Raw genomic sequence first — 24580 nt, forward strand, 5'->3', positions numbered from 1 at the left:
GCTGTGGTGTCTTGCACTTCAGGGCCACCGTAGTTTAGTGGTACCGCATATAGTCTTTATTCCTGTGGTTAAACTTTTCGCCCCGTATTTTGATCGTTGGGGTGTTGCAATATACGGTGGTCAGGGGAACATTATTTGTTGGCGCACAGGTGGCCCGAGGGGACGACATGAGCCGAGGGACCAGGCATTAGTGTCAGTTCTGAAGTTAGTGCGGCTAGCATGTTGCATTGTATCTTGTGGAACATTACAAGTAAAGTACGTGAGAGTAAGATAGAGTGTGTCGTTATTATCAGTATAGCACACAACAGGGTTATGGCTAGAAAGGATCCGTCTTGTGTAAATATGACGCCACGTTCTCGTTGTAACTCTCGTTGTAATCGGAGCGGCTCGGAAACACATATACAGCAGAGAAACATCAGACATTAGTAAAACACTGAAAGGGAACATTTTATTGCACCAGGAGCTATCTTGGGACTTTTACTGCGACAACGTTGACTTGCCTGTGAATAAAAAATAAACCGTAGTGTTGGTGATCTGTGTTGTCATTCTTCATTCTTCTTTGAACAGCACCCTATTTCAACAATCACACTCCCTGTAATTGACATAATTAATAGATAGTTTAGCTTCTCACCATCATTTGCTGTGGCCCACTGATGTTAACGATCGTAACTGAAAGGCTGCCTGCCAAACGTAAACATTCAGCCACGTGACTTGCAAACTCTCACGAGAGTTTTACACAAGACGGATCCTTTCTAGCCATAATCACACAACAGAGGTGGGGACTCGAGTCACATGACTTGACTCGAGTCGCATATTTTGGACTTGAGACTTGCTTGACTAACATTGATAAAAGACTTGACTGGGCTTTGACTTGGTATTCATGACTTGAGACTTGACTTAAGCTTGAGACAGATGACTTGAAAGGACTTGACTTTTTAAAATTAAATATTTGCGTTTGTTTTTGTATTGAGATATTAGTTTGTTTTTTCAAAACGTGATTGGGTGATTATAGCGCCGTGCGCGCAAACCTGGCAACCCACTAGACGGCAGGAGTGTCAGTTAACATGGCAGCGGCTAGCGTTACTCCAAAAATAGTCAAGTTTGGATTCAAGGATTATGTTGTCGATGACGCTAAAAAGAAGAGAACAGCGGTATGCAGGGTCTGCAGCATAAAGATCAGTGACAGGACCACCACAACATCCAACTTCATTCGTCACTACAAAAAAACCCACAGAGAAAGGTGCGTGAATGTGTTGTGTTAGCTAGAAAGCTCACTTTAAGTTTAAGCTACATTAGACTTGGTTTCAAATCGATTAAGCAAAGAGAAGACAAAACAGCAAATGAACACTAGAACCGCCAAGGGATTCATTTTGACTAACCCCGATACTGACGGGCTGTCAGGAGAGAGAGAGAGAGAGAGAGAGAGAGAGAGAGGAAAAGAGATGCCTCGTTTATTTCCCCTGTGTTATTATCAGAAGTTACTGTAAACCTTTGAATAATGTAGTTCATCTACTTTTAGTAGTTTGTTTAAATGTTTTAATTATGTTGTTTTTGTTTGTAGAAGTGCATCATTCCTTGATTTATTGTAAAATGAATCTGAACTTTTTGATCTGTTATGATGACAAACTGAAGCAATTTCAAAATGAACCCAATTAAGTGAGTTTGAAATCGTCCTACTTAGTTTATAAGGAAATTATGAAGAGGAACAAATTAAATGATTTGAAAATGATATCTATTTAGGTGCTAAAGCTGTTGGCGGTTCTAGTGTTAACAGACATTTAAATTAAATATTTGCAATGGCAAATGACATATATGATTTTCTTACCTGGAATTCTGCCTTTTTGAACAGACTTTTTGAGTCCTAGCTATATTGTTTGCAGTTCTAGGGTTGATATTGATCTAATATGATTGTCATCGGTCTAAATTAGATTTCAAATTATTAACTGTGTATGTAATGAAGATCATAGTGTGGGTTGAATACATTTTCATAACCACTGTCTTTTAACTGATTTAAATGTGGATACTGGGCTTATTCATCAGAATTTTGTATGACTTGACTTGACTTGACTTGCTTGACCTGAGCAATGGCTTGAATTCTTTGCCACAGAATCAGCCCTTGTGAAGACAGGGCAGGAATAGAGCAAATAGAGCAAAATGAGGCATGGCTAAAATGCATGATCTGTTTGGTATTTTGAAAAAAAAAACTTCACAGACACGTTTTATATAGGTATGGCCTTACAATATATTATTCAAATATTTTTATTTACCACGTATTTGTGTTGGCTAACCAGGAAGTTGGACAGGGATTTTGGATTAGAGCAGAAAAATAAGATCAGTGGCAAACACATGTTTATGATACTCAGCAGGATAATCTCCACATATTAACATTACATTTATGATGACTTAAAATAAATGCTAACTTATTTCAAGGGTTTTAAGACTCATTCCTGCACCACTCTGTACCAGGTTCATAAAAAGAATCAAATTTGAGCACTATTTTTACCTTTGTAGAGGACTGGATGAGCCTCTCCTCTTCTTTACTGGAGGTGACCACAGGTATAACACACAGGGGCTGCTCTGTATTACCCTGTCAATCACAAACAACATACACAAGGAGTTAGTCTCATTTGGTAGTTATAGTGTCTTTGTTACTCATAAGCCGCTTTCACACCGCAGGACTTGCCGTACTTTAGTGCCGGCACTAAAGTACCACGGCACTGAATCCGCCAGGGGGCTAATGCCAATCGCATTCACACCGCAGTACTTTCCCTGAGGCAAGATTACGCTGACGTCACTTCGTCTTCTTCTTCTCTGGGTTTACTGGCAGGCCGCAAAACCACTTCACGGCGAGTACAAAAAAAAACGAGAGAAGAAGAACTACACGGGGGAGGCGGTATTAAGCCCACTCGCTGTACATGATATATATATATATATATATATATATATATATATATATATATATATATAATAGGTAGGCTCAGCAGACAGACCGTAGTGCAAAGATAAAGTGTCACATGATTATCTACTAAATAGTGAATTCAGCATCAACTTCACCAAGATGAAGCTCATATCTTCCTCAGATACGTGTTACTTTATGTCCCTACTAGAATCCGAGCTCAAATGACTCAAACCAACTAAATGTCCAAGCAAAGAATCATGTGCACCATGAGGCTGGGTTATAAGGGTAATTTACATATAAAATACCCCATTATAACAATGGACTTTATCTTTATGTATTTATTATATATTACCCCCTCAGGCTGATTTTGGAAAAGGACATTAACCCTTGTTTGGTGTTTTTCCCTTATTTATCTAAAACAAATTACATGATAAATTACTTGTGTTTATGTGTGTAAGACTTGTGTTTCTGCCCCTGCCATTGCTGCACAAGGTTGCAACATTGTAGATAAATTCAACCACCGACACCTGTGTGCTCTCACATTCTTCTATTCTGCAAATTTGGGGTGGGACACAATAAATAAAGCTTCGCCAGTTTGTTTGTTTTATTGCACAGTCAAGACATAACAATAACGGCATCACGCCGCTCAAGTAGCTTTTGCGAACATTGCTCAAAACATTTGGAGTTGGGAACTGCTTTCTGTAGAAGCTGCTGCATCCCGTCCTCAGAGTAAATTGCCAGAAGCGCCGACACTTCCTCATCATTCCACCGCTCCGGTGTTGTAGTACGTGTGGTCATAACTGCTTTAAAGTACAAAAAAACTACTCGCTCAGGTGTGGATGTGGTTTTGTAGCGAGGAAAAAAAATGGCTGCCTAACAAAAACAATTCAGAGTCTAACGGGGCGTGGTTTGCAATTAGAAATAGAAATTGGCACTCTTTTATCACCAGGTTCGTACCACCTCTCTAGCAGGGACTGAAAATGGCCAAAAGAGTTCCCGGCACTGAGTAGTCCCGGCGGTGTGAGCGCGACATTATTGGTACTAACGGAACTAAAGAACCAAAGTACCAGGGAAAGTCCTGCGGTGTGAATGCGGCTATAGTCTCCTTAGGCCAGGTACACATTTTGAAATGGGTCAGTGTCTCATTAAAATTATACTGATTTAAACATTACTTTGTTAAGAACATAGGTAAATATTACTTACAAAACAAGCATTTATAAAGTATGTTGAAACCAGCCTAATACAATTCATATGGAACCCATTTTTTTTTTTTTAGAGGTGGGTTGGTCTTTAGTGAATACTTTATATTTTATTTGGGTATTCAATGGATACAAATATTAGACTTTTTATTTTGTATTCGTCCGTTACCACGACGCCATCTGCGATCGATTAACTTGTGGACAATGATCCCTCGCTCTACCCCTCCTGTACCCAGTCCCGGACTGGCCATCGGGAGGACCGGGGGGTTTCCCGATGGCCTGGCCTGTTAAGTGGCCTGCCTCACACAGGGTGACTGGCTATGTACATGATGTGGCCTGCCGACATGGCCACTGTCATACAGATCATAAATCAAAGACCTTGATTGGTCTCAGTGTGTCATTCAAGCTCGGGATAACCTCAGCTCAGGTGAGGTAAAGGACTCTCTGAGTGTTTAGATAGTTAACTTAGTCTAAGTTCTCAGTGGGTCTCAAACGGTTTGGTCACCATTTATGTAAACACATATTTCCATTTGAGAGGATAGTGATTAATAAAATATGCATGAATAAAAAATGTAAAGTTAACTATGTGAAAAAAGGTAAGATACACTTTTAAAACTTGTTGAGAGCTAAAACTAGTCTTTGCTGCTGCCTCAAAGAGGAGCAGGGAGGAGAGGAGGGAGACAGGTGAGGCTGATTCAGGAGCCCAGACACACTCACAACTATAAATGAACCAAAAATAAATAAATAAACAAGTTGCAGTGTTTTTTTCATATTGGAAATGGGATGTTATTGGTTATGGCCATGAGTTTATGATTATTGAAATGTATTAGGGCTGCATGATATTGGAAAAAACTGACATTGCGATTTTTTCCCCCACTGCGATATATATTGCGATATGAAAACATACAGGAATTGAAGAGAATACCGTTTTTTTTTTTTTCGCAAACCATCCTTTCTTGAACTTTAATGCTATACAATTGGTATTTTTTTAACTATATTTAACCGGATGAAGGATTTTAGTCACGGACGTCTGGATCTTAAGTTATCTGAGCAACAAGCTGAACTGGCTCGGTTAGCAGCGCCAAACTGCCTTGGAGAAACACATGAAACTACTTTATTCAGTGTTTTTACATTTAATCACGGGGTCCGTTTGCTTTGGAGATTTGATTGTGGCATGCTGTGCCTGCATGTCACTCACTCAAGTACCCCTGACTCGAGAGCCGCTAGGGCTGAACAATATACTGTGTCATGGCGATAACCGCGATATGCGCATGCGCGATATTCACACCGCAGGGACGTGCGGTTTTATTCATTTTTTTTTTTAAATGCTAACGCACTTTAGCACAGAATTCAAAATAAAGATACCCTTATTACTTATCGAAACTGCACATACAATATATCCGATTAAAGCTGAGACTCCACAGATTATTTAAGTATAGTATCTAAGCGATCCGATCTCGCGACAGGGGAAGCAAACAGACATCACAACACGTACCTTTACGGAGATTTTACGGGAGATCGTCTCACCGTAGCTGTCAATCTGATCAAAAGACGTGTTCAATGGCATTAAAACGAGAAAAAACGCGGCTGAATCGGTTGATCCATAGGTTAATAATGTATCTGTGGCTTTGAAGCAATTGTTTATAATCCATAATTCCATTTTTATGTAAAAATCGGAGCACAAAAGTTAGCTGCTAATGGTAGCCCACCAGAGTGTATCCAGCTTCCGGTTTTGGATACGCGTCACTCTCACTCCTTATTTGTTCATGTGTTGGTGTGTTTAGAACTTCCCCTGCATGCATAGCAAACCACCAATCACAGCAGGCCCCGTGATCAGATCACAGCAGGCCCCGCCCCGCTAGTTTGCAGACCATCAAAACACTGGTAAAAATGAGCGAGGCACAGGAGGACAATACCGGAGAGAATGAAGATTTACTTACAATAAGAAAAGCAACATCTGCCATCTGGAACTATTTTGGATACAAAAAGCTTGATGTTGACCAAACAAAGGTACTTTGTAGACAGTGCCATGCAATTGTTTCGGCCATTTGGGTGGATTTTCCATATCTCTGGCCCCCCTTGCTGGATTTTGACATGTGACATCTCTTTCTAACCGTCAGAGCCAATGGAATCGAGGGGAACTCCCACATAGTCCTTATTTGGTAATGTGTGTGTGTGTTAGACTGCCGCATAGCAAAGACCGGAAGCTGCGATAACTCTGGTGGCTACCATTAGCAACTAACTTTTCCTCTCCGATTTTTACATAAAAATGGAATTATGGATTATAAATGAATTTTTTTTTTACACAGACACATTATCAACCTATGGATTAACCGATTCAGCCGCGTTTTTTCTCGTTTTAATGCCATTGAACACGTCTTCTGATCAGATTGACAGCTACGGTGAGACGATCTCCCGTAAAATCTCCGTAAAGGTACGTGTTGTGATGTCTGTGTTTGCTTCCCCTGTTGCGAGATCGGATCGCTTAGATACTATACTTAAATAATCTGTGGAGACAATACCTTCATCCGGTTGAATATAGTTAAAAAAAACGCGATATATACCGCAGGGGGGAAAAAAATTGCGATGTCAGTTTTTTTCAATATCGTGCAGTCCTAAGAGCCGCGCATGTTTTCCTTTTGTAGCAAGCAGCAAAATAATTGTAACATGAAGTGTTTGAGTTAATTTGCCTACTTAACATCGCAAGTCCTAAAAAAATAAAAAATTAGAATTTTTTTTTTTTTTGGGGAAACCGAAGGATGAGTAAATCTTGAAATCCCAGCGGGCCTTTCTGTGAACATCTGTCAGTTAGGGCTGTCCCGAATACCATTTTTCGGACTCCGGATATTCGGTAGTAATCAGCAGCGAATATTCGAATATTCGGTGCGGAGAGATTTGTATTTTTTCTTTATAAAAACATTTTTAAAAAAAGAAAAATGTCAACAACATTTTTTTTTTCAAAAAGGTTTCATAACACGCTCCGAATCCGAGACACCTGACAACACGCTATTAGGCAGAAGCGCAGAAAGAGCATACTTTATATTATTTATTGTCTCAGTACTCGCAAACATTAAAACTAAATGTTTCCTCTGTAGGTTAACTGTAGGGTCCGCTGTATTGTTGAGGATGTTGATGGCTGGGATGCGTTGCACAAGTTATTATTAGGCTGAGCTACTCAACTTTATGCCATTGCCTTAGCCCCAGATGTTCCCACATTACTCCTATTATTTTCACTATTCAGATAAAATTAAAAAATATATATAAAAAAACAATTCGGTAGCTTGCTTGCAACTATTTTCCAAGCAAAGTAAGTGCACGTTTTTATCATGTGTAACGTTACTGTTTAACGGCGGATAAAGCAGCTTCATCATGGCAACAGCTAAGCTAAGCTAGGCTACTACTAACAGCATCCAGGTGACTTTTCAGAGTTGTTGTGCGACCGTGGTAGGCCAGTTTCTTGTCGCATATTTGGCACATATTCTTCTTACCGTCGTCCAATTTAAAATGGTCCCACACAGCTGAAGTCTTAGGCATTTTGTGGGTGAAGCGAGGTGAAGCGTGCGGTTTGCGTTAGTGACTGTGAGTGAACGCGATGTCAGGAGCACAGGCTGAGATTGTATATATTTCCGCATTTTAACAGTGCAATTCAAAAGTATAAATATAGTATAAGAATATGGCAATTCGCCTTTATTAATAGCATACATATAGAAGGAAAAAAAAATGTAAAACATTTTTGAAAAATTTGAAAAATAAAAAAAAAACGAATATCTGAATAATGAAATTGAAACCTGAATAGTTGGCCAACGAACGAATATTCGAATAGTCGAATATTGGGGTACAGCCCGTATGATGCATTCACTGTTCTTCCAAGCAAGGTGAAGCAAACTTTTTTTCCATCAAAGCCAAGAGGCATATAATTGTTTTAGTAAACGTACATTTTTGGTGGAAGATTGTTGACATCCTCCTGGCTCCATCTTTTCTAAAATACAGTATTCTAATTTGGATTGTTCATAAATTACAATTTCATTATATTTTTTACTCTACACACACGACAATAAATGCACATCTGTCCGAAAAATGAGGGTGATCCCTCCTATGTAATTCCTCCGTGGTATTTCTAAATGTTTCTACCGGTTCAATTTGGAGTTTCTTTGAGAGTTTTGCTTTTCCACTGTTAGGGTCTAAGGACCGAGGGTGTCTTATCAATACACATTGTAAAACCCCCTCAAACAAATGTGTAATGTCTTTTAGAGCTGTATAGAATTGTCAGTGTGGTTGTGACTGACCTGCAGGGAGTTTTCACACAGCTCCACCAGGCCTTGGGCGAGGTAATACTTTGCCTCAGCCAGTAGCTCCTGGACAGCCTGACGGCCTTTGGGTAAGGAGACTGTGCCGTCGCGCAGGAAGCACAGGATGCTGCCAAAGTGTTTCCCATTGCGGTCGATCAGAATCCAACCTGAACAGAAACAACAGAATGTGTTGAGAAATAAATCTCTAAGCCAAGGTATACAATAATGTGGCATAAACCAAAACATGTAGACTCAACATTACAGCAAATACATTTTTTAATTCTTTTTTATATTATTTTAGTAATTTCTTTCCTCTTGTATTCATAATGAGCAACCACTATGTGAAGTCATAAATGTTGTAAACATACACTTGTAATCAATCATGATATTATGAAGGGTAACTATTAAAGGTTGTCCTGAATTTTAATCGGCAATGTCTTGTTAATAACATCTTCCGACTAGACCCTGCTTAGCTTCTAATATTGAATGTATTGGGGTAGTATGGCTAGTTAGAATGCACACAGGCTACTTAGAACACCATTAATGGCTCTCAACACATCTCAGCAGGGCTAAAATGACTATTGGCCAGTGCTCTACCACATTGTATGTGATAGTCTAAGAGGCGAACATCTTTAAGCGGTTGACCAATCACAACAGAGCTGGCCAGCTAACCAATCAGAGCAGACTGGGCTCTGGTTTCAGACAGAGGGTGAAAAGAGGTGCTGCAACAGGCAGTATGAGAAAAATAAAGAGCTTTTTGAACATTAAAGCATGGAGACATGTCACAGTGGAGACACAAAATGTCCTCTTTAACGTTTAAAAAAACTGTTTTGTATCTTTTACAAAATGGTTGCGTTCCTACGTACGTTTTCTTACCCTTCCTCTGACATATACCACTTTTTACAAGTTTGAGATACAAGTAACAGAACATTAAAATGGCAACACTCGTCTCTATGTGTTGTGGAGAAGATATAACAGCATAACATGTTTATGGACATGAGTAATATATTTTAATTAGTAACTTACCGTCTTTATCAATGAACACTTCTTTCTTTCCACTGAACATGGCTTTCAGCATGGAGTCGAGCCTGGTCAGCACTTGCAGTGTGGTGTAAAACAGGGTCCCGCCAACGTTGATCCGGACATACTTGTTGCCCAGGCCCACCGCTCCTCGGTAACTGCAGGTCTTGGTCTTGGGACACGCCAGAAGAGGGGCTGAGGAGGTGGAGTGGGACAGGGTGTGATGCTGGGGCAGGCAGCTGTCCCCGGACATGTCCCTTTGGAGGTAGATGACAACCCTGCAGACGGAGGTCCGAAGGTCCCCCGCCGTGGTGACAGCTACTGATGGGGCCGCCACAACCTCTCACTGCTACAGATCATTCCTGGCAAAACACAGAGGCCTTATGTTGATAAAGACTTGTAAAGCAGGACGACAAGTGTCTGAACGCATGCAATATGTATTGAAAGCAACCGTCACACAATGGCCCAATTCCACACAAAAAAAAACACGCACTTTGAGTGAACTCTGTCTGTAGTCACACTCAACGAGTCGTTCTTCTTTCTGGTCCAGGGGGTACATTAAGTGGCATGCTTTGGGAGAAACTCTTCTCTTTCCGGAAGAAACAGGAAAAGTATGTAACTTTTCGTAAAACAACGGTTTCAAATCAGTATCTCTTGGACAAGAAATAATCAATTATAACTAAATTAAATATTAAAGAATCTTAAATTATGTTTATTTTTTGCAAACCTCTTTGTGTATTTAAATCAGATGTTTATAAGCTGCTTGGTTTTGCAACAGTCCATGTTAATAAACAAAACTTTACAATCAAATGCACACATTTTCCATTTTCTAGACTAGACACAGGTATATGATCCTAAGTAATTAATACAAATTAAATGCAGTGTTTCCCCTATATACAAATAGTGGCGGCGCAGCGCCGCTGATGAAATATGAGCGCCGCTGCTAGGGGGCGACAGCCAGGTACCAAAAAAAAAAAAAAAAAAAAAAATTCTTTACTTTTTTTTTTTTTCTTAAAATAATAATAAGTGGCGAACCCTTTCTCATTTTTGATTGTTTGTTATGTGGATTTGTAGTATTTTATGTACTGGCATAGGCGACACAGGCGGTCGCCTAGGGCGCCAGATCTGGGGGGCGCTGCTGTTAGCTCTGGGAGGGAAAAACATTTTTGACCGTTGGTGCTCATCCAAATGTTCGGCCTTGATGTAACAACATTCATAACTAAGTAAATGTAACACCCTTTTCACCCCGGGTACACGTTTAATTTGCCCTGTACGGTGGGCGCTGTAAGTGATGAAAGTGGGGGATGTTGGCTTATCAGGCGCCCGCAGCTCACAGCCAAAAAGTGGGAGCGTGGTAGCGAGAGAGAGAGCAAGGGAGAGGGAGCACCGGTACCGGCGCTGTTGTTATTAGAATCTGGTGCTAGCTGCGCTAACGGATATAAGAAGTAGATGTTTCTACAACCAGGGTGGAGGAGAGCTCTCCTGTCAGACTGAGAGGCTCAGTGAGGTAAAGGACTCTCTGAGTATTTAGATAGTTAATTTTAGTCTAAGTTATCTCAGTGGGTCTCAAACGTTTTGACCACAAATTATGTAAACAAATATTTCCAAGGCACTCCTTTATAAATATTAGGATAAATAAAAACAGGTTTGAAATCATTCCAATGTATACTATAGGACAGTTAACCAAAAATATTGTTTAAAGTTGGAGAGATACAAAAATGTGCATAAATAAATAAATGTTAACTAGTTAAAATAATTTATTTGTTATTGGCTATGGTAGGTTATTGGTTATGTTCACATGCTTATTTGATTATTAAAATGTAACCTATCTTTTTAATATGGGTGTTTTAGAGTTGTGCCCCCTAGATCAGGTCTCTAGTAATTGTGTGCTCAAAGTGGACCAGATTGAAGCATTTTACTGTAAAATGTTCAAAAACATCTTCCCGTGGGGACATACCCCCGGACCCCCCTAGAGGATGTGACATCCACCCCCCAATTCAAACATGTTCATACAATACTGAATACATTTGAAGCCATTTTGAGGTCTATTACCTATGTCAATAAGTTTCTGTTTTTGCAGTGTATTTGTCTTTTGTAGACATTTTTCATTTATTCTTTACACATAAAATATCACCTAAAATCTCACCTAGGGCAGCAAATTGTCTAGAACCGGGCCCTGGTACTAGGCCTCAAGAGCCTTTCTTGTGCTGACACATAGAAACAAATTGGCGGGGCGCACTTCGCACGCACAAAAAAATTCCACGCGCTCCGCGCTCACATTATGCTGGGCCCACGTGCCTTAGCACCGCTGCTATGACTCCATCCTAGGGGAAACAATGAAATGTTTATCTTGTTTTGCGCAGTTTTCGAGTATGTTTACACAGAACTGGTTGTAAACAGCATGTTTCATGACAGAAACCAACAGCGTGGGGTCCTGTCCGATAGTGCAGGTGGTTGGCCAGGACCGATGCATACTCGCTTTTTAAGGGCTTGATAACACACTCTCCCTCCCCACTTGATGGATTGGAATTGCACTTAATGTGGCGGACCCTCCATGCGAACACATGTGGAAGTGTGTTAGAATTTAGGGGGTGGTTTGGAAATGGGCCAATATCTTATGCTCAGTTCCCCTTCCCAATTCCCAATAAATGGAATGTGACTTAGCAGGTAACTAGGGGTTGTATAGAGGGTGCACATATCAATGCTTAAAAGGCTATTTATTTTTCTTAAAATATAATAAATAAATAAAAATATATATATGTTTGATACAAAATATCTTTATTTATTATTTTCTTAGGTTAAATGCGGCAGTGGCAGCGCTAGGGGGTGGCTACTTGGGCTCAAGCCCCCGGATCTTTTCTGAAAAGCCCCAGAGGTTTCACTTAAAAAAGGAGAGCTGGATCTGATTGATATGGACATAAACGCGAGTGAAGTGTAACCGGACGCGAGAGAGATCAGATCAGCTGCTGCGCCCACTGTTTAGCGCGCTGCATGAGAAACTGACGGGCTGTCAGGAAAGAGAGGGAGCGAGAGGGGAAAAGAGAGGATCCGTTTCTCCCGTGTTATTATTCAAAGTTAATGTAAACTTTTGAAGAATGTACTTCATCTACTACAGGGGTGTCAAACTCAATTTCATCTCGGGCCACATTAGCATCATGGTTGCACTCAAAGGGCCAGTTTTATATATAACACTGTATAACAATACATATATACCTTTTTAATATATATAAAATAATGTATTATATTACATTATTGCCTCTGCATTGGATTATTATCGGATAAGGTAATAACTTCATAATTAACTACGTCTGAAAGCAGAAGTCTAGGGCAAATAATTGCAAGTCTCTTCAGTGAGAATGTCACAAAATTATATAAAAAGAAAAGCCACATTCTGGAAAAAAAGTCAAAAGAAATGACATTTTGAAAAGAAGTAACATTTTTGAAAAAAAGGCAGATTCTGAGAAAAAAAGAATATTTTGAAGAAAAAAAGTCAAATTCTGAGAAAAAGTCAAATTTGAGATGCATTGTGGGACATGTAGTTTATTGGCAACGTGCTTCTGTAAAGCGGCATGTAACCGTATAATAAACATATTATATTCTTTGCAAGCTCTTGTGGGGCCGCATAAAATGAAGTCACGGGCCGAATTTGGCCCCCGGGCCTTGAGTTTGACACCTCTGATCTACAACAAGTAGTTTCTTTGAATGTAATAATTATGTTGTTTGTTGTTTGTGGACTCATTTATTGAAAAATGAATCTGAATTTTTCAATCTGTTACGATTATAAACTGAAGCAATATAAAAATGACTCGCATTAACTGAGTTTTAAACATCAGCATATCCGGTCATAGTCCGGTAATTACCTGCTAACGGAAACTCTGCTACACAATTGTTATTATTATTATTATTATTATTGAAACATCACCGGTAAGTTTCAAATTGGTCCGGTAAAATAAATTCTGTCCGGACATTTGACCGGCGAGAAAAAATCCTAGCGGAAACCCTGGCCCTTATGTTAGTATGTATACAGAACATGAATAAAAATTATCCTAAGATGTAACGTTAACCCTTCATACCTCAGTCTACTTTTAAGACACTAAAATAACGTATTCCAATTTTTATTTAGTTTTCGCGCGTAGAATTATACCGGCTCTCGTTTCAGTACACATAACGGAACCATAGCAACGGAACTGACAGGCAACCCTCTGAATCAGACTCCGACAGGCTATGACTGCATCCACTCAGTGTCCGATTCAGAAACGTGACTCTTACGGCCCGTCCACACAGCAGCTTTAAAAAAATCTTCCAACGCTTCTCTGCCCATTCACTTTGAATGGGGTGACGTCACTTTGCCTCGCTTTTCGCCGAACTGCATTGTGGGGAAGCAAAGCGAATATTTCCAGGATTTCCAGGACTCAAAAGTTGAGCAATGTTCAACTTTTGAAGCTGAGGTGGAAGCGTCAGCCAATCAAATCCTGTTTATGCAAATCTGACAGTACAAGCGCTAGCCAATCAAACCGCGTGTAAGCTGGGAGAGACATTCATTCACGTTCATTTCCTCATATTCCAAACAAGAAATTACGGTAGCAAATCACCCGGTTCTTTACAATCAGACTATTTACCGGGATACAAACCGGAGGAACCAGGCATGGAGGGAGGTGGCAGAGACAGTGGGTGAAACTGGTAGGTTTTCGCCTGTTTGGGGATTTTATATCCAGTTTACTTCGTTTTAACATTGCTATTGCTTTGTATGTCGGGGCGGGAGATTCATGTGATTGTTTGTTTGTCGCGTTGCTCGCAAAAAATCCCCAAGCTTTCAGACACGCCCACCTCCAAGAGTTTCAAGATTTTTTCAAAGCTGCTGTGTGGACGGGCCGTTACACTCTTTACATCACAAACAAAGATGGTGGATGAGAATAGATCTATACAACGATAAGCAATGCACCAGAATCAAGGTGAGACTATCCGAATCCTTTAAAACTCTACGCACATTCGCTTCACCGAAATAAGTAAACAACTGTATTTGAGTGAGTTAAGGCATTAGTTTGCTTCATTAAAGGGTGTTAATTAATAATTGTTCTCCAGTGCCTTTTGTCCGCTTTAAGGTATTATTAAGGTAGGGTTAATGTTGCTCTCAAAGTGCACCAGATTGATGCTTTTAACTTCAATATTTAAAAAAAGAATCTCCCCGGGGGAGCATGCTCCCGGACCCCCCTAGAGGAGGCCACGACCCCCTTAAAGGATGTTCGGTCCACTCCCCACTTGTAAAAAATAGCACTTTACCCCTGCACCTCCCCCCCCCCCCCCACAACAACTCTTGGGCTAAGCCCCGGATCTCCTACAATCCTAAATCCGCCACTGACATGCGGTCTTGAAAAATACACCGAATGTAAAAGCAATCTTTTTGGTATCTCTTTACTCATTATTTGAAGGTTATATTAACTTGAAATAAACTATAATTTAATCTGTGTATCAACTGTCCATTTGTTTTTCTTTATTAAACAAGTAAACGGAAGAGCGTCTGAGAGGCCTTTTTGCTTTTTACCTTACTAAATGGTCTAATGGTCAGTGGAGCGAGGGGCGGGGCGAAACTCGCGGAAGTGATTTCAAAACAAAAGCACCCGTTTGCTTTGAACGGTGATCATATGAGTCCAGAAAACTAATGTTATTAAGGGCTGTAAATATAATAAGCCTATGTCTAAAATGGACAACATTGTCAGGAGATTTAAACTATACAGCGATTCTGTCAACTTCTTCAGTCTTATCAGCCTCATCTTTCCATCAGTCCCAGTCAACGCCTCAGCCTCCAGCACACTTCCAGTGTCTGACTCCATTGAGATATTGTCCTGATGCTGTATACAAGGGTGATGCCCCATGATCACAAAATGATCCCTCTAGACCAGTGGTTCCCAACCTGGGGGGCGCGCCAAAGATCGCAGGGGGGGCGCCAGGCCTCAGGTGATTTGAGGCCAAATATCATATTTAGACTTTTTTTTCTTTTCTTTACATATAATTGTAACGCAATACATGATTGTCACTACAAGCCTTGTCTCTACCTTACAATAAAATATAAAAAATAATTGATTAATTGAATAAAAATTCAAGTTAGTAGCTATTAAAAAGGCATTTAAAAAAATGAAAATGTATAATTCTTTCTTTAATAGAAATGTTTCTTCTGCCCGTAAAGTGTCCAAACCAGGCTTTTCTGGATAAGCGCATTTTTAAAAACATAGTCATTGTCCATGCCGGTTTCAGTTGGATTATTTGTCAGAGTTGCTCCGATCAGATCGATCTCCTCCATTTTGTAGATTATTTACGACTTTTGAATCCACATAAACACATCGGCAAAATCCGGCTTACTTTGAGCATGTTTTAAACAGTTTAATCCCTTTGTGAATTGTTTCCACTTGCACCGTCCTTTCATTTATTCATACAGCGGGAATCCAAATGAATTAATCCATAGTCCAATAACCATCAAAGTCACTCCAATACTGCTCCTTAACTACGCTTTCATCCTCCTTTAACAAAATACTTCACATTCATCCAGTTTTTGACAGTAGTTGTAGCATTTTTGCTGTTGAGCCCATCTGAGTGCCAAGGACCTCATATTACGTCTGTCATTAATTTTACATCCAGTGGCGACTGGTCATTAGGAGCAGGTGGGACACAGAAAATATTACAAAAAATGATTACAACAAAATAAAAAGAAATTAAAAAAAAAATATATATTTTAAGATCATGTTTAATCATCTGATTTGTATGTACATTGCTGTTTTAGTCTGTGTTCTTCTAATTAGTGTCTACAGTGTGTGCCTATTGAGCTGTTTAGAGCCATGTGGGACAAAACCCCATCATGCCCCTCCCTCTCACTGTCTAAAGTGAACGGTGACTGTAAAAACTTCACTGCGCATGCTCAGAGTATTTTCCTATTTAATGTGTGTGGCAAAAAAATAATGACCATAGGGGCACTGAGCTGCCATCCCCACCATACGTCATCTCACTTAATTCAGAGGTGATTGGCTGAAAGTACGTGTGCCGCGAAAAGTGTGGTGTGTGAAGAGGAGACGAGAGACGCGTCCTAAAACCCAGAAGTAAGCTGCGCATGGGTTCCCTCCACAAATAGCAATGATATTTATCCATAGGATTTTAGAAAATAGCTCAAAATAAGATCTGTGGGAAACTTACGTGCACGTTTTGTTCAGCCGGATAATATCCACATGTCTACCCTACTTTTATAATTTTCGAATCATAAATCTATCGATTAGATTTATGATAGACTTTTGAAACTACAAGAAGATAAGGAAGACTTTTACAAAAAAGTAATAGAGATTTTTGTCCAGAAAGATAGGCAAATGGACTTCATCTTCAAGTCAAGGTAAGACCACCATTTTATTGAAAATGGGATCTTAATAAGAGAGAACAATTCAATATTTAAATGATAAAATTACATTTTTTGGGTATCCTTCTGTTGAACTGTCCGTTTAAAATTAATCAAAGCATCAGACAAAAAAAGCTTTTGAAAATAATATTATATTTTGATTTAGGTCAAAATATAATATTTGTAAACCTGAAGAGTCAGTGCCAGTGCCTCACCAGCCATGAACCTCACTGCAGAAGCTTATAGGCATCTAAGTTTTTTGTGCCCCACCACTTTTGTACATATAGAAACACCACTGGTTACATCACCCATTATAACCATTTTCGGTACCACTTTACAATAAGGCTACCCTTATAAAGGGTTTACGAAATAGTTTGAAATTCATTTATTAATTAGGTTGTGAACACTTTATAAATCCTTAATAAGCTTTTATAAGACATGAGATAAACAGGGCACCTGTGACCGGTTGCTTGCCAAATAGTGAGCCCACATTTATCTGTACTGCTAAGCCTTATATTGGCTACTTAGCTTACTTCATCTTCTTCATCAGCCGGCATCCTTGGTATCTGTTGTTCACTGAGGTGATTCTCACTAAGTAAGGCTTAGTCCTCTTGCCAAATAGTGAGCCTGTGTTGATGTATGAAAACTATGTTAGAACTGGTTTCTAAATGGTTCATAATGATTAATAAAGTGTTTGTTTACAACCTAATTCCTAACTTAAGTATAAACCCTTTATGAATCCCTTATAAGGGTAGTCTTATTGTAAAGTGGTACCCAATTTTCTTTCCTTTTTTCTCTTCTCTTAACTGAATAATCCTGTCTTTAAGTAAAATACAATGTAAAGTCCTTTTCCTGCACCATTTGAAGGCTTCAAAAAAATTACACAATCAATGGCCCAGAATTGTACTTTGTAAACTCTGAATCTTGTGGTGCTTGAAAAAATACACACTGGCTAAGCCGGCCAAGTTATGCCTTTTTTTAGAGCCCCTTTTTGCAATATTTATTTAAATATTAGTTTACGTTCTATTTCAACAATTTTAGGCAGGAAACCTTTATTGACTAAACATTTTTTAAATAATTTACTATAATTTAGAAAGGTTTTTATGACAAATAATTTCCAAAGTAACCTTTTTTCTCATTTTATATATCAATTTCAAATGTTTACACACAACATTATTAATTTATACATTTTTATCTAATGTTCAGTTTTTTTTATTATGACTCATTTCATTGTATTGTATTTCCTTGGGGCTCAGAAAGATATCCAGCAGTTCAACATGCAAATGTTTAATACAAGTAAGTATATCATTATAACAGGGAAAAGTAAATAAAATAAGTTTAGTAGGAGGATGTACATTTTTTTTTTCTCTCACAGTAATTACACAATCAAACCATCTATAATTTAGCCCTGGCCTTCACTCACAACATTTTTTTGTTGAATTGGACACATTTTTCGAAGCTCTATTGACTGACATGCAATGACTGGGACTGATGGAAGAATGTGAGAGGAATGAACTAGGAGCAGATAAATAATCATATTTTAAAAAGGCAGCAGCTTCATAAGAGGCCAACCAGAGTGACAGGGTTTGTCACCGTGCTGAAGGATAGACCAGCTACCCAGGCCAGTCTCTAAAGACTTTCCAAGGTGTAAAATGCTGCTGCCGGAGTACTGACTGGAAGTATTGCTGGTATAATGTCGACCATATTCTCATAAAATACTCTGTCCAACAATATAAGTCTCATGAAGAAAGGTTTTTTTAACGCTTATTAAAAATAGCAGAAAAACATGCATTCTTGTACTCAGGAGGGGACATTGACAGAGGACTACTGGAAAAGTACATAGTAAAAGTACTTCATAGTACTTGTGGGGGTAATTTCACTAGTATTGAGTCAAACAGTGTCAATCTCACGAAGAACTAATTGCAACAAAAAATAATTCCCTCATCAAACTTAGCAGAAGTGGCTTGATTTTGTTCTCAGCAGGGGACTTTGACAGAGTATTAGGGATGCACCGAATATTCGGCCGCCGAAAATTATCGGCCGAAAATGGTTAAAAAGGCTCTTTCGGCTTTCGGCCGAAAGGGTTTTAGCACCGAAAAAATATCACAGAATGTCAGAGAACAGGGTTACGTTGGTAAGCTAACGTGTTGTTGTGATGACGTAATCAAAACGCGGCGACAAGCACGGCGCGCGACCATGCTCGCGGCTGGCTCACAGCCAACATGTCTGCCGCTTGGAGATATTTAAAAATATCAGAGAAAGAGGCGCGGATTGCGATTTGTAAAACGTGTTCAGCTGACATTTCTCGAGGGGGTGTAACTGCAAAGACTTTCACCACTTCGGGATTACTCCACCACTTGAAATCAAAACACCCGGACAAATATGCGGAGTAAGATCAAATCACAAGCACTGACAGCGAGAGACTGTTCAGCGCTGCCTCTCATGTGCTTGATGAGAAGAGGAACAGACAATGGAGGATAAAGCAGAGAAGCTACTGTTCATTAAAAATAACCTCCCACTTTTCCTTCATAAGTAAACAAGGCTGGCTTATCATAAGCATATCTAGTTCTACATGTCTACTCTATACCCACTTTCCTGAACAATTTTCATTGTGAGTTATAATTCACCATCTCAGGTTATCATTAGGGGGAAATGACAGCAGCACAGTGTTCAATATATTGTACTTTCGGTATCTAAATGATACAATGTCGTTTACATTGCTCATGAGGACAGACCACCTTATTTGCAGATTCTTGAAATTGTAATTTAATTTGTAATTGATTGTGGATTTTGTATCCAGTTTTCACTTTATGTATCTTTATACAATTTTTACTACTTTGCTTATGAGGACAGACAGCCTTATTTACAGATTCTTGAAATTCAATTGTAATTTCATTTGTAAATAGTTACATTCATGTGGATTTATCCAGTTTGCACATTTGTATGCATGCACTTATAGGTGCATTTGTTGTTGTTGAAGCCCTGGCTGTTACAGTCTCTATTTACACAATTTTGTTGTGGGCCTACTGGCCTAGATGTTGATGCAGTTTTAAAGCACCTTGGCTTTGTTCTGAATGCACTTTGTTGTAGTTATCCTAGAGAGAAAATAAAATGGACTTGACTTGGAATTAGTGTACTGTATGCATTCAAAAGTGCTGAATAAATGTTTTATGGACCCATAATAGTGATTATTATTTAAGTTAAGTTTTGCCATAATCATGTCTTTTTCCATAATCAGGCAGCTGAACAACATTGGTAAAAAATGTATACATTATATATATTTCTATTAATCATTTTCGGCCTTTCGGCATTCGGTTTTCGGCCAACTGTTTCCTATTTTCGGTATCGGTTTCGGCCAAGAATTTCCCATTCGGTGCACCCCTACAGAGTATGACTCAAAACATACACAGTAAAAGTAATTAAATGTATTGTTAGTAGTAGGCTTACTAATACAAAGTCAAACAGTATCAATTTCATTAAGAACTAATGGTAAAATTGTATTTGTATCACTCATCAAAGATAGCAGAAAAACATGCATTATGTACTATGGAGGGGACTTTGACAGACGATTACTCACAAAGTACACTGTAAAAGTACTTCATTTTATTTCTGGTAGCAGTCAAACTAGTACGGAGTCCAACAGTATCAGTTTAGTTGTATTAAGAACTTATGGTTGTATCTCTGCTGTTTTCGTTGTGATCGCTAAATTCACCTTGTTTCCCCTTGTTTATAATATTATCACCGTTCAAAGCATAGGTTCAAAGCAAACGAGTGCTTTTGTTTTGAAATCACTTCCGTGAGTTTCGCCCAGCCCCTCGCTCCACTGACCATTAGACCATTTAGTAAGGTAAAAAGCAAAAGGCCTCTCAGACGCTCTTCCGTTTACTTGTTTAATAAAGAAAAACAAATGGACGGACCGGTAGATACACAGATTTATATTAAACAGCTTGGTTTTGGTCCCACTCAAAGTAAAGCTATGTCAGTTAAACAGAATACTGTTGAGTGTAAAAGCGTTTTGTCGAACATACAAACGTTATTGGTTTTATTATTTGCAGTTTAGCAGAGCTAGAAAATGTACATTATGTTTTATTATTAACTTTGTTAGCTGTTTAAAGTTATAAAGCCTACTAGCTTGTTGTAAACTCCAAATTAACGCCAAATATCGTAAAAGTATCCACAGAATGAGAGCTGTCACGGCTAGGTGAGCAAAAGCTAACGTAAACCTACCTTTAAAAATAGTGACCTTTGTGTAACTTGTCAAATGTATTGCTAGTTTAGTTGCAAACCATTAGTAAACAGCCATAATTGTTATTGTTGTTAATATATAGTTTATCAGTACCATTCGTTACAATTCAACAATAAACTATACTTATAAATAAAGAGAGGCAACATAAGCTGCATAAAGTGGGCACCCCACCGCCGGTGTTGCAGTATAAGTTGAGTCATGACAACTGGTGACATTCTATTATTTTCGTCATAGGAATCCGGGGCGTGTACATTGAGGACCCATTGTTGACTTAACAGGAAAGAAACATCGTTTGTCGTTTACGTTCATCTTTTGCTATATCTGCCTTCCTAAGATCACTTTGCTGCACATTCAGTACTTGTATTTGAGATTGTGGGTGAGAGGCCGATATCGTGACGCTTACAGGGAGGTATCGAACATTACAAAGTAGGTGACTGTGTGGATGCCTGTTCAAAACATTGCAAACTTCAATAAATCATTTAAATTATATATTTGTGTCCGACTTTCATTTGTTCATCGTTCTTAATGTGATGTATAGTAGCTTTGATAGCTGTCCATACCTTCAGACAGCCTAAAAGTAAAACACAAGTTGTTTATTCACAGCCCGAACGCTCATCGAGATGACTGGATCAGTCATGACAACTTGTGATCAGCTCCGATTAAATTGTGATATCAATTCTGTAGCTAACCTCCAGGGAGCACGTTTATTTTATGAAATACCTGTATCCCTCTCATCACAACAAGACTCTACACTGTGCAGGAAAAACAATTACATACATGAAAATAACCTTGATGCATGGGAATTAAACACACAAACTAACAGATAAATCATCAGAAGAAGGCAGAGAGGAAGTAAATAACAACAGGAACACAGAAGGCAGACAGAATTGCTTAGACACGGGTGTCACATGAAATTTAAATGTTCTGGAAAGTTCCTTATACAGCTTTAGCCTTTTTTATCTCATGAAGTCCCTAAGTGACACACACTGAACAGTCTGGGGTCATGGTCCTTGTCATTTGCTTTTGTCTTCCCATAACAACATGTCCAAGATGTCCATGTGTCAGGCTAAAACATGTGACAGAACTAGCTAGATTTGGAAAGGTTTTTTGTTGCTAAAGTTAATATTCAAGCCATTTAAGAATAAAAATGCTTACATGACATGTCATTTGTTCAACATTAAGCTGTCTTCGGCTCTTTTCTGCTGTAACAAATGTAAATGTCCCCTCTGTGGGACGAATAAAGGTATTCTGATTACATTTAACCTGTTGTGGAAACATTTCTTGATGAAATTGATATGAAACAAATGCCATAAATATTGCTGTGACACATGGTGTCACATCGGGACTTTAACCCTAAACATTCACAGTAAACCCGGAGTGACATATATGCACAATTAGAAATATGATTATGGTCTAGTCAGTTAATTTAGCTGATTCAATTATATTTAGTTAACATATGCTTTATTCTTCAATTCATAGTATGTTCAAACAAATGCAAACCAAAACATCATCCTTGTTAATTAAGTTATAAATAAGAATTATTTTACCATTAAAGCCCAGATATTTGACACTAGGGGGGGTTACTTGTCAGAAATGTGTCTAGTCTAAATGACGTTCCCCTTAATTTCCCCAAAAGTAGAAATGGGTCCGGGTTCTTATGGGTTAAACGTATAGGCTTAAAGGCAGAATAGAACTACCGTATTATATGTATTCAACTTGTGCCCCGCTGGACTTACTTTTCTGTGGTTTACCGTTACTGTGACATATCAGTATAGCCACGGAAGATAGTTTGTGTGTTTAATTCCCATGCATCAAGGTTATTTTCATGTATGTAATTGTTTTTCCGACACAGTGTAGAGTCTTGTTGTGATGAGAGGGATACAGGTATTTCATAAAATAAACGTGCTCCCTGGAGGTTAGCTACAGAATTGATATCACAATTTAATCGGAGCTGATCACAAGTTGTCATGACTGATCCAGTCATCTCGATGAGCGTTCGGGATGTGAATAAACAACTTGTGTTTTACTTTTAGGCTGTCTGAAGGTATGGACAGCTATCAAAGCTACTATACATCACATTAAGAACGATGAACAAATGAAAGTCGGACACAAATATATAATTTAAATGATTTATTGAAGTTTGCAATGTTTTGAACAGGCATCCACACAGTAGCCTACTTTGTAATGTTCGATACCTCCCTGTAAGCGTCACGATATCGGCCTCTCACCCACAACCTCACATACGAGTACTGAATGTGCAGCAAAGTAATCTTAGGAAGGCAGATATAGCAAAAGATGAACGTAAACGACAAACGATGTTTCTTTCCTGATAAGTCAACAATGGGTCCTCAATGTACACGCCCCGGATTCCTATGACGAAAATAATAGAATGTCGCCAGTTGTCATGACTCAATTTATACTGCAACACCGGCTTAAACCCATTAGCCGGTGAGGACTAATACTAAAATCTCTATAGTGTAGTAATACAACGATTAACAGCAAGACGAAAGGCACTGTTAGCTCGGCTGTCTGTCTGTTTGGTCGTATTCAGACATGTTAAAGACTGACCTTCCTTTCAAATTAATTTAGTTGTTGTATTGTTTAACTTCAAAAAGGGCCTAATATCGTGTAACGCTGTTTATGTCAACGTTACGTACTTAAAAAAAGTACTTCTGGTCAATTCGTCAAGTCAATTCATACCACTTAATATGTCAATGCAACACAACAAACCATGTAACATGTTACTTCCTACGTGGGTGTGTTTTGCTAATGTTAGCTAAGGTTGAATAGGGTGGGTACACTTCAATACGAAGGCAGGACAGCTAGACAAACTAGCCAATCGAAAAAGTAAAAAATCCGGTTTGGTTTTTGAAGTACACACACCGAATCCCTCAACAAGTAAAGCAATAATCAGCAAATGCCATACATTCTCGTCATGTTTATATTTTTCTTAATATGTCACATTTAATGCCATATTTTCAATAGAGTGCGTGACGTTATCGTCCCCAGCTACATCCAGCAGTGGAACAACACGTTAAGAGTTTACGAACTTTACTTACCGATCTCTACTGTCTTTACGTGTCCTGATAACCGCACAACGTATGGCTTATCAACCTGACCGTTATCCCCTTTTGATGGAAATCCACAACAGTATCAAGATGTTAGTTGTATCAAGGTTCGAACTAAAGTTAAACACTCGCTCCCCTTTCTTCTTCTTTGAATGACTTTACGGCAGGCTTTACGTCGCTAAGCCTAACGCTGCCCTCTACAGTCAGAAACCTGTGTTGCAAGCTGTTTGCTGCCAGTGACTACAAATACTTCAAATTGTACAACATTAGTACTGGTGGCACTTAATTCACACTGTGAATCATATGAAGTAAAAAGGGCAATAGATGTCATTTTGGCGTTAAAAAAGATCACATATTTTTTATTGTAAATGAACAATGTTCACCAGACATAGTGACTGTCTGATCACTGCCAATAATTCAACCATGTTAAGCTAACCACCAACGACAAGCATGCACACCATGACACACACACACACACACACAC

At 38.9% G+C, this 24580-nt stretch overlaps 1 protein-coding gene across 3 annotated transcripts in view; it reads right to left on the reverse strand.

Moving 5' to 3' along the window:
* Positions 1–24580, reverse strand: part of tnfaip1 (tumor necrosis factor, alpha-induced protein 1 (endothelial)) — a 77268-nt gene that overhangs the window by 22725 nt on the left and 29963 nt on the right. Inside the window, exons 1-4 of one of the 3 annotated variants that reach the window (XM_079677761.1) lie at positions 24088–24274; positions 9414–9769; positions 8385–8554; positions 2504–2587 (exon numbers count right to left, since the gene is read on the reverse strand). In XM_079677761.1, coding sequence (XP_079533887.1) covers positions 2504–2587; positions 8385–8554; positions 9414–9660 — 501 coding nt within the window. In that variant the 5' untranslated portion in view covers positions 9661–9769; positions 24088–24274. Of the gene's footprint in view, positions 1–2503; positions 2588–8384; positions 8555–9413; positions 9770–24087; positions 24279–24580 lie in introns of those variants that run through there. The other 2 variants (XM_079677762.1, XM_079677763.1) reach the window with 2 other exon arrangements.

The sequence above is a fragment of the Notothenia rossii genome (genome assembly GCF_949606895.1).
Source record: "Notothenia rossii genome assembly, chromosome: 4".
In the NCBI taxonomy this organism is placed as follows: domain Eukaryota; kingdom Metazoa; phylum Chordata; class Actinopteri; order Perciformes; family Nototheniidae; genus Notothenia; species Notothenia rossii.